Source organism: Phaethon aethereus, assembly GCF_964289735.1.
Source record: "Phaethon aethereus genome assembly, chromosome: 13".
Taxonomy (NCBI): domain Eukaryota; kingdom Metazoa; phylum Chordata; class Aves; order Phaethontiformes; family Phaethontidae; genus Phaethon; species Phaethon aethereus.
The window spans coordinates 5,960,828-5,974,373 of NC_138589.1; the positions used below are offsets into that span (position 1 = coordinate 5,960,828).

Below are 13,546 nucleotides of genomic sequence, written 5' to 3' on the forward strand. Positions count from 1 at the left end.
GTATTGAAACTGTCATGAAGGACTTGCTCTTCCAGAAAAGAACACTCTGCTCCTGGTAGGAACACATCATGCTTAAAAGTAAAGCCTCTACAGAGATTAGCTGGAAATCCATCTAGAACTGAAACGATTGGAGAATTCTCATCTGTTATTTTTACCTTCATTGAGAAAATAAATCGTGTTTCCTGATAAGAAAAAGACCCAATATTTACTATAATATATCTGGTGAGGACACTGCTGTTCGTAGATGGTGATAGTTCATACTATTTAAAAAAGAAAAAGCCCCCTCGCTCATCCCTCCTCCCACTCTATCTACTGCTGCTGCCAGAATAATTTTAGTGTATATTGTTTTGTTTGGAGTAATCAGGCTGAAGTAGCATTAGTCCAGCTTCTCATCTTTTAATTACAGACAGTTTATTGTCTATGCTGTCCCACTTTCTGCATGGTTCCCCACCAGCCAGCTAGACTTAGCAATCTCCATTAATTTAATTTGGCATTTCATTCAATCGGACAGGCTGTGAACATGATGATTTTTTTTTTTTTTTAAATAACACAATGCTCATTCTTAATTGATGTCCTTATCAGACATTGTATTTGCCAGAGCTGTAATTATTGGTCAGGCAGCAAAATCAAATCTGCCCAAATGCAGTGAAGATGTTCTCCGGTGAAATTATTAAGATACAGTACTTAGACCTGCAAAGTAATTTAGTTTTGGTCTGTAATTACATCTTTTGGGATCGTTATCTTTCTTTATACTCATAAGGATAGTGTAACCTCAGAGGAATTAATTTGCCAAATATGAAGATAGAACTGAGATCCTTGCCATAATATATATTTGTGCAAGTAGATACTATTCCGCATAAAAATATGAGCGTGCTCGCACTGTAAAAGAATGGCTTTATTAATGGCCATATTTTTAAAAATACGCCTTCTAATTTTCCTGCAGAAATACTGAAGTGTGATCAGTTGAGGCTGCCCTTTTCCATAAGCAATAAACTGGCATCAGAAATGATAGAATTCGGATGTGTAACTGTCTAAAATACGTATGCGAGCAGCTATGCAGTGCTGTGGCAGAGCCGGTTTGGAGCTCGCTCTGCGGGCGGTAGTGCAGCATCAAGCCAGTCAGAATTTTGTATGGAGATAGCGTCCTGAGAAACTTTAGATGTGTATTTTGACTAAACATTAATAATTATGAAAGGACTGTTAGTGTCATGATAACTAGGTCTGAATTCTGTTTTGCAGTAAGGGTTGGGCTAGGACTTTCCTTAATAAAAAAGGGTGGGGGGAGTGTATTCTGTAATAACTATTAATTTTTTAATTTATTCTCAGATATATGATATGTAGCCTTTGAGTACAGAATTGCAGTCATTCCTTTTAACCAAAATGTAAGTCTGTGGATTAGTTATGAGAAGGTGATAAAATGTGTGTCATTCCTGTTCTGGATATATTTTGTTTGAATTTTTCATCCGGGACATTTATTCACATGCCATGTTTTTGGTGGTATTCTCTGCTGGAAGAGTAACCCTTCCAAATGGTTTCTTCTTCCTTGCGTTTGCACTACGAAACTAAGCAACAGTATTATACGAAGAATTATTTAGAAAATCTCGTGTATCTGCCTGATGAATCTAATTTTACTGTTGAGCATAAAAATACTAGTATTTTAAAAATTCATTTTTTGTTCCATTGAGACGCTCAGACAAAAGTCTGGGCTCCTGTGTCCCTGCTTAAGAAAGATGAATAAGGCTAGATGCTGGGCTTCAGGTTTGGTAGTCAAAGCTAGGAGAAGAGCCTCAGAAGCTTTTTTAGAAAGAGTCCATTTTCTTGACATTCTTTATGCAAGGTATTAGCAAGCAAACGTCCGGTCTCTGTCACCAAAGTCTTCGTGTCGGTTCGTAGGCATTTCAGTAGGGCCAAGGTTCGATGGCCCTTGCAAGGTGAAAGAGTGGAGAAGTGAACTTGTCGTAGTTTTGACGCGGTGGTTTGCGTGAAGAACGAAAGCCGTGATTCACCGCGAATCCAGGAGAGGTTCCGTTTGTTTGCAGCCCGGTTCATGAAAACAGCATGTGCGTACGGTTTCTGCTGCTCTGCTGCGGCAGGAAGTTGCGGTACTCGTGCTTTATTTATTAAAACTTAAGACGGAGTTTGATGAACTCCTGGAATCGGAGGAAACAACTAGGAGTTTGTAACCCAGAGGAAGCTGAAACGATTTTATTCTTCCGTAGTTACACAGCAAGGATGCTCAGCGGTCTTTAGATGCAAAAGTTTACGCAAAACCTTGCGGCGAGGCAATCTGCAGAGCATCCCAAGGGCAGCACGCAGCGGAAGGGGAGCTGCACGGGGTGCTGGTCCCGCGGGAGTGCGCTCGGGCAGGGCCGGCGCCGGGTCTCGCCTGTAATTTGAATGCCCGCTGTCCACTACAGGGGTGCTCCGAGGGGTTTATGAGGGGTCTGAGCAAGGGATCCTTTAGAAAATAAATGGAGAGAAATGTTGACTGCAACAAGAGTCGTTTCACAAAACACGTCTTTCCCAAATTATTTGACTAAAATAGACAAGAACCCCTTGTTCTATTTAGAATGATTTATAACTGTTCCCAGCTGATCACAAAGTGTTTCTAAATTAAAAGCCATTAATTATAACCTTATATAGAGACAAAGATATGCAAGAAGTGCTTTGTAATTCCAGCTCTGTACTTCAGGTGAGAGCTTTTTAAATTACTTGGACCATTGGAGCCACCTGCTTGACTAAACGCCGAGGGCCCTGTGTTTCGGTACTCATCAGTGCATTGCAGTGTTAACATTGTTACTGATTTTTCTCATTTCTCCAGGGCAAATACTAATTAATGGATACAATTCACAGCTGATTAGCTGTAGTTTCTTCAGTAATTACATTCGCAGACTAACTGTTCAGAAGAGGATTTCTAACCCAGTTCTTATTTCACTCTAAGCTTAATTTGTTTTTTGAATTGTTTAGGTCCTTAAGATAATAACCATTTTATTTTCTTTTGTTGTTATAGATACCATTAGATAACAGGGAAGTTTAATCTTAGAAATACTCGCTGATAATTGCTGCGTGCCTTCAATGGATTTCTAGTTCAGAGACGAAACATAAATTTAAATAATATTAGTTATGATCCATACTAACAAAAGCCTAAATATGCCAGGTTCTGACATCGGTGCCTCAGTCATATTCCGTAGGGTCTTAAATATTGTAGCCCAAGAACAGAATGGATCTAAGGATATGTACTTGCAACTTTTAGCTTTGACATTCCTCGTTACGTCGTTTGCTTCCACAGTCTTAATAAAACGGGAAATTATGTTGTCACGTTCCCCTTGGTTTTACTTTAGTAAAACAAAAAGGAGGAAAACCACTTGGCAATCAGAACAGCAGTAGCTGTGCCATGAGGAATACACGTAGATCAAAACAGTGTAGAATTTTACTTTTCAGGGTAAAAATCAGCTACTTTTCCATTTTGAAGCACTGGAGCCCCCAGGAGGCTAAGCACATTAAAATAGGGTAGGGTTTCTTCCCACTTACTTACCCAGCGTTCGAGCTAGACTTGCCTGTTGTGCCTTCGCACCTACGTGTAACTTGAAAACCTGATGTCGGTTTTTTTTGTTGCTGTAGAAAGAACAGCTCTATTGGAGCCGTTCGAGTTTTTCATGTATTTCCCTCTTAGTTTGCCCCTGAAAAACCCTGTCCTGTCGATCTCGCTGTTGAGCTGAAGTACGGTGTCTTTGTGCAACAAATCCACACACACACACACACTTACATGCCAAAATGGTAAGTTGAAGGCGCAATTTTGTTTGAATTTTTTAATCTCCAAAAATGGGTGACATCTGGGCTTTTAAAAAATGGAGGACATTACTTGAGTGTCTGCATAGCTGTGGGTAACGGAGTCTTAATAGCTTTGAGGCAAGCCTACGTATTGTGTTAAGGCCTCTGTTGCTTAACGTGTTCTAGGTTGAAAGTTCAGCATGGTAAGTACACAAACGGAATTTCATACTTCAGAATGAGGAATCTCATCTCATATTCCTTCCTTCCCATGTTTGTCTTCTGGTTTTGTGGATGTCCTGTTTTGTCAGTCAGGCAATTCATCAGGTACCCGAGGCTCCAATTCTTTGCGTCCATCTTCCTTTTTTCCTCCTCTATCACTATACTCATCACTACAGTTTCCTCCCCCCTTTTTTTGTTTCCTCCTTTTAACTTGTGGTCTTATTTTCAGAAATGGATTTTTGAGTTTTCAGGGAAAGACCTTTTCTTGAAAGGAGCGCTCTGGCCCCTCCACGGCCGTAGGACACTGGAGGAACTGGAGAGAGCCGGGGTCTGCAACGCTTCCCTGCTCAACACAGTCAGGCAACAAGTGCCGCAGTGGCGAATTGAGCTGGGGCAAAGCGGTTCTACGTTCGGGACAGGTTCAGCCGCTCTGAAAGCCCAAGAGAGTTTCTTGCTTGGAAAGCTTGATCTGTGCAACTGCAGGATCACCCACCCTCATGCACGTGTTGCAGAGCTTACGTTGCTGGTGGTGGTGGTCGCGGTTGTGGTTTGCAGGCGGCAGGTCCCCAGGCAAGATAAAACAAAGCCTTCCTGAAAAAATCTGCTTTGCAGAACTCGGAAATGGGGGTTAAGGGAACGCTGCTGAGCGTGGCTGTGACAGCAGTGGTGTGGCAGGTTACGGCAGGGACGGCACAGGGACCGCTCGCTCACTCGATGCTCGTACTTTGCGGCGCGCCGGCTGCCGGCTCTGCAGCCAGGCAGCGGAAACGGGAAGAGGTGGGAGCCCGGGGTTAGGGTTTCGGTGTAGCTGCGCGGCAGGCGCGGTGCCTGCTCCTTGAGGCGCAGGCTGCAGGCGCCTGCCTGCTCCGGGAGCACCTGCAGAAATCCTTGCCTTTAGGGGAACAGGCACACCAAGTGCCGGGTAATCAGAATGGTGCTAATCTTCTTCTTTTCTGTGCTCAGTCTGTAAAAGAAAAAGTACTTCTCTTCTTCAACAAATGTTCATACTTGAGAACTTGGAGGAAACGACTCTATGGCATCCAGGAGGATCCTTTCAGATCACTTGGGTGCGAGAGGAGTTGCACCTCCGTGGGAGCAAGTGGGTACTCGGCCACTCCACCCTGGGTGGATCTCAAGGCCTCAGCATGATACAGTTTCTCTGATCTGCAGAATCTTCTGGTGTTAATGTTCTCTGGGAGCGTGGGAGCTAAGCTGGAATGAAAGATAGACGAGGGGGATTGTTTGGCTTCTTAATTTTGTGGGGAGAAGATGGGATTTTAAGAACAATGCCGCAGATTCTCGTTCTTCCCCTTATTGACCATCATCTCTTTAAAACAAGGTCTCCTGGAACGGTAATACACCGGCTACTTCTAGCTGCAGCAATACTCCGGATCAGGATCACCTGCAGAAATACTGTAATGTGCGTCTACTGCTTATGTAGCAGAGTTGAAACGTCTTTTCTGGAGAACAGTCTCTTTCTAATGGACACTTGATTTCCAAAGTCACCTCTAGGTCTGTGGAGTGACTTTGCTACATGGATAAAGGAAGCTGGAGAGATACACTTGAGTATCTTCCATGTACAGACCTGGGGATGCAGAGTATGTAATAATAATAATAATAATGTTGAGTCCAGTCGTGTTCTGACTTCAAAGAACATCTGCAAAATTACATCATATCTGTTTGTTGTTTTGTTTTTGTTGTTTTTTTCAACTTTCTCTATGCCAGTGATGGGGTAAAGAAAAGTTTGTCATGGCATGCATTAAAATCCAAATATTTATTTTTCTTTCAGTTTGGAAACAATAACAACTACATGAACATGGCAGAGGCAAATAATGCATTTCTTGCTGCAAATGAGGTAGATGTTTTTCTTTTTTATCTATGCTCATATTCTGCTGTTTGCGGTGATAATTTAACAGACTTTGAATGGATGAAGAGTGAAGTGCCGAATTTCTGTGTGTTTTATGGAGCACAAAATAAAGACTTTAATGAGAAAGAAAATAACCTGATAGCTCTCCATTACTAGTCGATTTAGCTGTCCATAAGGCTGTTACTTACATAGCATGTCAATAGAAACAAATCCGCTTTATGTATGAAAAAAATTATAAACAGAAGGGAACAAATAAAAAGCACAGTAGGTCTACACTTTGAAAGCAAGCATAGTAATAGTCATTACTAGCTAGGGTGCTAGTTTCTGTTATAGACGCAAACATTTTAATTTGGGTTCTTAATACTCTCCTAAGTTAGAAAACCAAAACCAACTTTGTTGCCTGAGGTGTATGTGATTCATGAAGGAAACCTCTGACCAGGACCAAGAACAAACCCAGGGGCCGGGCTGGTGGGGGCTGGCTGGGCTGTGGAGGTGTGATGTATTTATCACTGCCTCGGAGAGTGGCAACAGGAAGAAGGTATGGCAACTACAGGCTCCACGGATTTGTTGCAGTGGTGCCGCCTTACAGCCAGTTAATAGACTATCAGCGTGCTAATACTCACCCCAGCTCCAGACAGAAGCACCTTTTGCTCATCACCAAGAACCAACAGCTCTTATTCGAAAGGGAATGATGGAAAGTGCAAGATGGAGAGCAAGAACTAAGTATTTATCTAGGGTGCGTGCCATACATGATCTTCCCAACAGGAGGAAAGGTTAGAAAACTGGGCAGCCTTGATTTTACGTGTTGTCCGTGGTGATTCAGTCGCAGGTATTCTTACACACTTTTTAAAAAAGCGATCTCGGAGCAAATAAGCAGAAAGGTGTAACAATAAATATGAAGGTTAGAATTAAAAGTCGTATTTTATGAATCATTTATACAATGGTCACCATCTCTTTTTACACAGCGAGACTGCTTAGATAAGGGAATATTGTTTGGCACTAGCTCCAGTGTTATTTGTGATAATGAACACAAACCCCATCTGTAATGACAACATGATGTTTCTTTCTGTAGAATTTCTTTCCTACATTTGAATCAAACATTGATGAAAGCTCTGCTGCCAGCAGCTGTTCAGAGACAATTTAATTCCAGCTGTGATAATTCACCGTGTCAGACATTGGCTGTTATATGTTGATACAACAGTTCTCCAGATTTGCATTTTTATCAAAAGGAACAAATGTTTTGAACATTTCAGTACAGATGGCATTTAACCATGCACACAGTTGTGGGGTTTTTTTTGTCTTTTTTTAAATGTGTAAGATATAAATATTTGAAAAGTTAATAACTTTAAAAAACGTGATTGGTAAGATAAATCCCACAAATGTTATACCATCTTTTGGTCATAACAGCACCTTTCTGTAATCCCAAATTGCACACTATTCAGGCTCTTTTTACAGACTGAATAGCCCAGTGATTTGGATTTAAGACTACTTCACTGAGGGGGTTGCTTTCTTTTTAGATTACGTCTATTTTATCCTCAATCTTAGGTCCGTTACATGCTTTTTAAAAAAGGTATATACGTATTTGGACAAGTTGTATTGTGAGAATTAAATTCACGTTTAAAAAATATTACAGTATTAATCAATTTGCTCTCCTATTTGTAGTAAGTGGTAAGTAGTAAGATGAATGCTTCTTTTCTAAGTAAAAGATTGTATTATTATCTGTGTTATATATTTGCACAGCTGTCCTAGAGTTATTCTGTTAGATGGGGGAAAAGATACGGTTCTTATAATTACTACTATCGCATAAATGCGTCAAGTAAAGGGAGGTTCAGACGTGCTATAATAATACTGATTTCACCGAACCCTTTTGCTTGAGCAAGGAATAAAAATACGAGTAAGTGTCAGCGTTCATATTAAAGCGTGAACCTAACTTTGCAATTACTGCATTACAATGTATTTAATTATAGTGTTTTTACATGAACATGAGCGTAGCTTTCTCGCTGTGATTTTGGGCTTGAGCACTGCTGAGTTAGAAGCCCATTTTATTTCTGTAAATAATGCCTTGAGAGTGTAATCCTAGAGCACATTCAGGCTTAGAAGCCGCACGTTTGCTTTATGTTTCCTGTCTCAATGTCATGATTACTACGACCCATTTTAAAGCACCTTAAATATTTATTGAAATAATATTTCAAGTGTTAATTACAGTGGTAATGAAAACAGCCAAATGCCACATATCAAGAATGAGTGTTTATCCGTATTGTTAATGTGATATGTTAGATTTCATTAAGCAGTAATGGGGTAGCAAATGAGTCACAAATTACAGTTGCATCTGTTACTAGACCACATTAGTGCCAAAATAACTGCAAATGCAGCCATAGGGTTATCTTCATTAGCCAACCACTTCTCCTGGCCAAGCCACCCTTTGTGTCTGTGAACTAAGGGGTCCACAGGAAGAAAAATTCACACCTTTTGTAGATTAGCAGCGGGGAAGTCAAACGTCTCCCTAACCCGGGCCCAGCTTTCACATCCAGAATTAAGTTACAGCCTCGCAGATCGAGCGCGATGGGTAGCGTCTCGGCAGACTCCGACGGTACTGCAGGCTGCAGCAGTCTGGGACCTCATCATTTCTGGTGCGAGACCAATAATGACAGCTGACAGGTTCTATATGCAAGCAAAGGTTCTTCTTGTGTTTCAGTTTCCATCTTCTCTCAAGCGGTTATTAATTTATATCATCATTAACAGTTTGAAGGATGACAATTTGCAGCAGTTAATGAGATCTTTCACCGAACATACCATTTTTAAATTAACTGGCATTAAGTCACTCTTTCAAACAATGTAAATAATACATCAAACAGTTCTCCGCACCCCCCAACCCCAATCCCGAACTAATGCAAACAAACAAATCCCAGAGCAGCCTTGCATGTCCAGAACAAGACAAGAGTGCCTATTTCAGGATTGCCAACTGCATGGTTTGATCAAGACAGGCCTGATTTGGGTACGTGTAAAATGGCCCAATTTCAAGCGCTGAATTTCCATTATTAAGTAGCAGTGGACCTGAAATAATATCTGAAAGTTCATTTAACTCACCAGAAATTTGCGTAGGCATAGCTCATTTGTTTCCCAAATAAAAGTCAGCACCGTCGAAGCCAGATGCAGACTCTACGTGAATGAAGATTGCCTTTGACGGACGCGTGCGCGCGTAGGAGCACGCACGGCCCCTGAAGACGACTGGCTGTAAATGTTTTGCTCAAGGCATCTTAACAGGTGTTTGGTTTGTAACAAACCTACTGTTCAGACAAAGCTGGCTCGCTTCAGCAGGCGCTGGGAGCTGCTGTAGTCACCCCCGCTCCTTTATACGTGTCTCTCCTCCGAATTACAACCCTTGTTTAAAAGGGTGCATTGTACTTTGGGATGGAAAAGAAAAGAAATACAGACCAGGGTTAGAATATTTCATGTTTACGAGTGGATAAAAAGGAAACAAAGGGTGTGGAATGGTCAGTGTTGAATTAATGTTGTGTGCGTGCTACAAAATTGTCCGCATTTTATGAAGCGTGAGAGTAATGTAAGCTGTTTGTGCTATTTTGTTAACATATCAATAAAGTGGCAATTTGTTATACAGCCAAATCCAATGTAGCTGATATTCAGACTAACAACAAAGACAGATGTTGCTAATTAAGTACGCATTAAAAAACTGTTAATACTGATACTCCATTAAAGCCATATGATAATGAGACTTAAATCTTTAATCAGAATGATCCACAAACCCCTTCAGTATATGAAACTCAAAAATTTTGTTGCGTATAGAGTTTGCATTTGAGAACAAAACAAGATTTGGACCGCAGCTCCGGAGGTGGGTGATGAGAGCAGTGTGCCCTAACGTGGTTTGTCTTGTCCTGTCCCTTTCTAGCAGACGTTCCATACGCCGAGCCTTGGGGACGAGGAGTTCGAAATCCCACCCATTACTCCCCCGCCCGAGTCGGACCCTGCACTGGGGATGGCAGATATACTGCTGCCCTTTCAGGGCCTTGGTGACCAGCTGCCCGTGCAAGGAAATGACTTTACACCTCAGTTTCCCCCCCAGAGCTTGGATCTTCCCTCTATTACAATATCCCGAAATCTCGTGGAGCAAGACGGCGTCATCCACAGCAATGGATTGCATATGGTAGGTCCGGTTCTTTGTGTGTTTCCGTTGCCTATTATTGTCTGTCAAAGCAGACTTTTGACTGTCAAATCTACAACGGAGATTTGTGTCATCTATCAGTTTTAATTGACCTCTCGGAAGAACTGTACGATTTCTTGGTACCGTAGCCTGACCAAGCATTTGCCAACGTACTGTATCACGTGCAGGCATATTCTGTATGAATGATGACACGTGTTGTCAGTGTTATGAAATGCTATTATTCAGTTCCCTAAGGCAGTTGGCAAATGGTTAAGGGTTTAATATTGGTGGATTCAGGAAGATAAACATGGTTGTTAATGTACGGTGCAATGCTATACCACGTGTGAACAGATCTCTTGTGAAGAAGCAGTCAGGCTTTATAAACACAGAATTTTAATTTTGGGAGTGGATTTGGAATCCCATATCCATTGGCATCATGTGCATACCAAGTGCCGCTAAAGATCAAAAATGTGTTATATAGTTGGCACTGGCGTCAAGACTTGAAAGACCATTGTGTTGGCCGGGGTGAACTACAGCATTTAGAAGGAATTGCTTGTCTGTATTTCAAGTATGGGACCTACATTTGACAGCCATCAGGATATTTTGAAAATGCAGTATTGAGAGTAGCTCAGAAGGGGAGCCAGACACAGTATGCCAGCAGTAAAAAACCGTATTTCCCTATATTCTGTATATTCCGTGGGCTAACTCTTTATAAATGGGAATCGATTTCTTTTTTTTAAAACACGTAATAGAAGTGATAGGGATATATTACCTTGACCATACTCAAAAATACAGGGCCATAAAAAGACTTTTTTCTGTCCAGTGCTCTTGTTGACTAGAAAGACTGTGGCAGGTTGGGCCTGCCGGTTCCTGTTGTTTTCCTGTTCCTGGGCTGTTTCCGAGCCCTCCAGAATGGGGAGGGACGATCCGGGTGTGGGGAAAGGCTGAGTGACGGGGACTTGTAGGCTAATTCCAGTGATCATTCCTGTTAATTAGAACAACCAAAACCAAGGCTGTATGGGGACTTCTCCACCTTCTATACACATCGTATGGTTGTGAGCTCAGTGGGAGGGTATACGAGGCAGTTTCTGCTTTCTTGTTGTATTTCCCTTTCAGCTTTGGGGGATCTCTCTGCTTGGGTTTCTCTGAGCTTTGCGCAGTAACGTTCACAGCCCCAGTGATGAGACACAGCTGTGAGTCCGTTTATCATACTTAGCATTTTAAACTCAACGGTTACGATCAGAATTAGTTTCTGTATTCCATATTGAAGACAGCAGATGTTTAGCTTGAACAGATATTTTACATCAACTGTATTTTTTTCTGATTAGCTGTTTTATATAGGATCTTTGCTAAACTTGTCGTAGTGAAAATACAGATTTACTGCTGGACTGTGGTAAAGATCGTCGTGTTGTCATGTTACGGTTTCATGCAAATCTTTCTTTCTTTTTTATTATTCTGGCAAGCAAAAATTAATTAAAGATTTACAAATCAACACACAGCAAATATTCCTCTGGAATTCTCCAGGCTGCTGCTTTGTTGCAAATTTTAATATTTCCTTTGAGGTCATGAAGAGCAGCTAGCACTAATACAGAATTAAGCACAAACTACTCACCACTGAGGAGGTACAGAATTCAGTAATTCCATAGAAACAAAGCAGAGACTGCCTAAAACAAGCCTTAAAGGATGTGATGCTTCTGTTCAGATGCCATTTTGCATGGGATTTTGTATGCACTGGACACGTTGGGTGACTGCTAAAGAAAGATCAGATTAACGAAACCTGAGAGTCGGGAACGTTATGCCTGAAAACTAAAGTAATAGAGCGTGTGCACACTGAATCCAATGAAACTTGCTGAGAAATACGTAATAAATACCATAGGCTGGATCAGTCTTGTGTTATGAGTATCCCCTCGATGTCATTAAGTGGTTTGTAGCCTGACAGTTTTGCCTTTTAATTTTGCATCCTTTCATTGAATGTGATTCTCCCATGAGTAAGTGCTGTCACCTTAGCAGTTCCAACCAGAAGAGGCCTCTTGGTTAGGTCTCTCTTCTCCCACCTCTTCCTCCACTGGATAAGAGCCTTTACGTCTTTTCCTTTTTTCCCTAGACTGTGCAACGTAGAAATTAATGGCATGGTTTACATTGACTTCAGTGGTAAGAATTTGTTCCTGTATACGTCAAAGAGAAGATCTAGAGATCTTATCCCAGTAGTCCAGTGGTATTTTCTAGGGTGACGGCTGCTTCAAAGCTCTGGGCTGGGAACTTTAGTTTTGCTGCAGATAATTGATGAGGGATTGAGTGGTTTGATATGGAGGAGCTGCACAGGGAGGTTTGTGTGTCAGACACTTCCCCACAACTGCTTGATTTGTTTTATACTGTGAGATGGAGTCCTGCAGTTGTTTATTAGTCAGTTGTCTTTTTCTCTTCTGCTCATAAATGCTGGGTAGCTTCAGCAAGTTGAAAAACATTAACAGAGGGTTCTTGCATAGGTTTGCCCTGAATTCATAGAGCTCTCTTCAGTACTCAAATTTTCCAGCAGTTAATCTGTATTTCAAAAATAGAAAATGAAAACATTATATCATATTTTATGTGAAAAAGTGCACTTTATTAAACTGGTAAATATTTATTAATAATATTAGAATTAATCTTTAAATTAGACAGTTCATGAATTACCTTGCCTTGGAGCTATAAAAACTTTATTGCAGCAATAAAAAAAATGTAAAGGAGGCATTTTGACTATGAAATTTCATTTCATGGTCAATTGAATTTACTATATCTGAAAGAACTAAAGATGGGGTTGTAAAATAATTATGATGTTCGTATACGCTTACAGAACAATGTTCTTATCCAGCGATATTAGGATAGTCTTATTTAAAGTCTGTATTAATAGTGTATTGCTAATCAGTAAAGGTTCTTTAGCTGAATACAAACTTAAATTATTGTAATATGAACTGCATTGAGTTTATTGGTTATCTCGTGAAGCATTAGAGAGCTTTACTGTAAGCAATATTTAATTTAGATAAATGTAGTCCTACCCTGTTGAAAAGTCCGGCAGAAGAATTTCACCTTGAAAAAATGTCATGAGATTTTAAATCACAAATGTTGAAAAAATAAAATGGGCTTGGACAGAAGTATGATTAATACTGTGTGTCTTTGGCTTTTTTCTATGTACTACCTGACATGTTCACCTATAAACTTGAATGCAGAATCGCCAGAGGCATGGTTAAAAATAGGTTATGTCAAGGTTCTCCTGTGTCTCCCTTAGGGTATGGAGTTGGCTAGCTACCTTGTAATACTTCGGCAAGTACCTCACATATTTCCCGAAGGAAGACCAAAAAAACCAAAACAAAAAACCTCCGCTATCTTTTGAACATAGTCTTTGCATATTTATTATAATTGAAAAAATCATTCATGGTGCAAGAAAGATACTACTTCTCAGAATAGATGTGGCCTAGCAATAATTAAAAGATCGTATGGATGAGGTAACAATTGTTCACACTATTAGGAACAAAGTAGGGGTTTTCCTGGTATAC

General features: G+C 40.7%; 1 protein-coding gene across 1 annotated transcript in view; it reads left to right on the plus strand.

Annotated features, from left to right (window-relative positions):
• The window catches only part of TOX3 (TOX high mobility group box family member 3), a 73,959-nt gene that overhangs the window by 43,094 nt on the left and 17,319 nt on the right, over positions 1–13,546 (plus strand). Inside the window, exons 2-3 of the mRNA XM_082005881.1 lie at positions 5,780–5,845; positions 9,765–10,019. Of these exons, the coding sequence (XP_081862007.1) occupies positions 5,780–5,845; positions 9,765–10,019 (321 nt within the window). The remainder of the gene's footprint in view (positions 1–5,779; positions 5,846–9,764; positions 10,020–13,546) is intronic.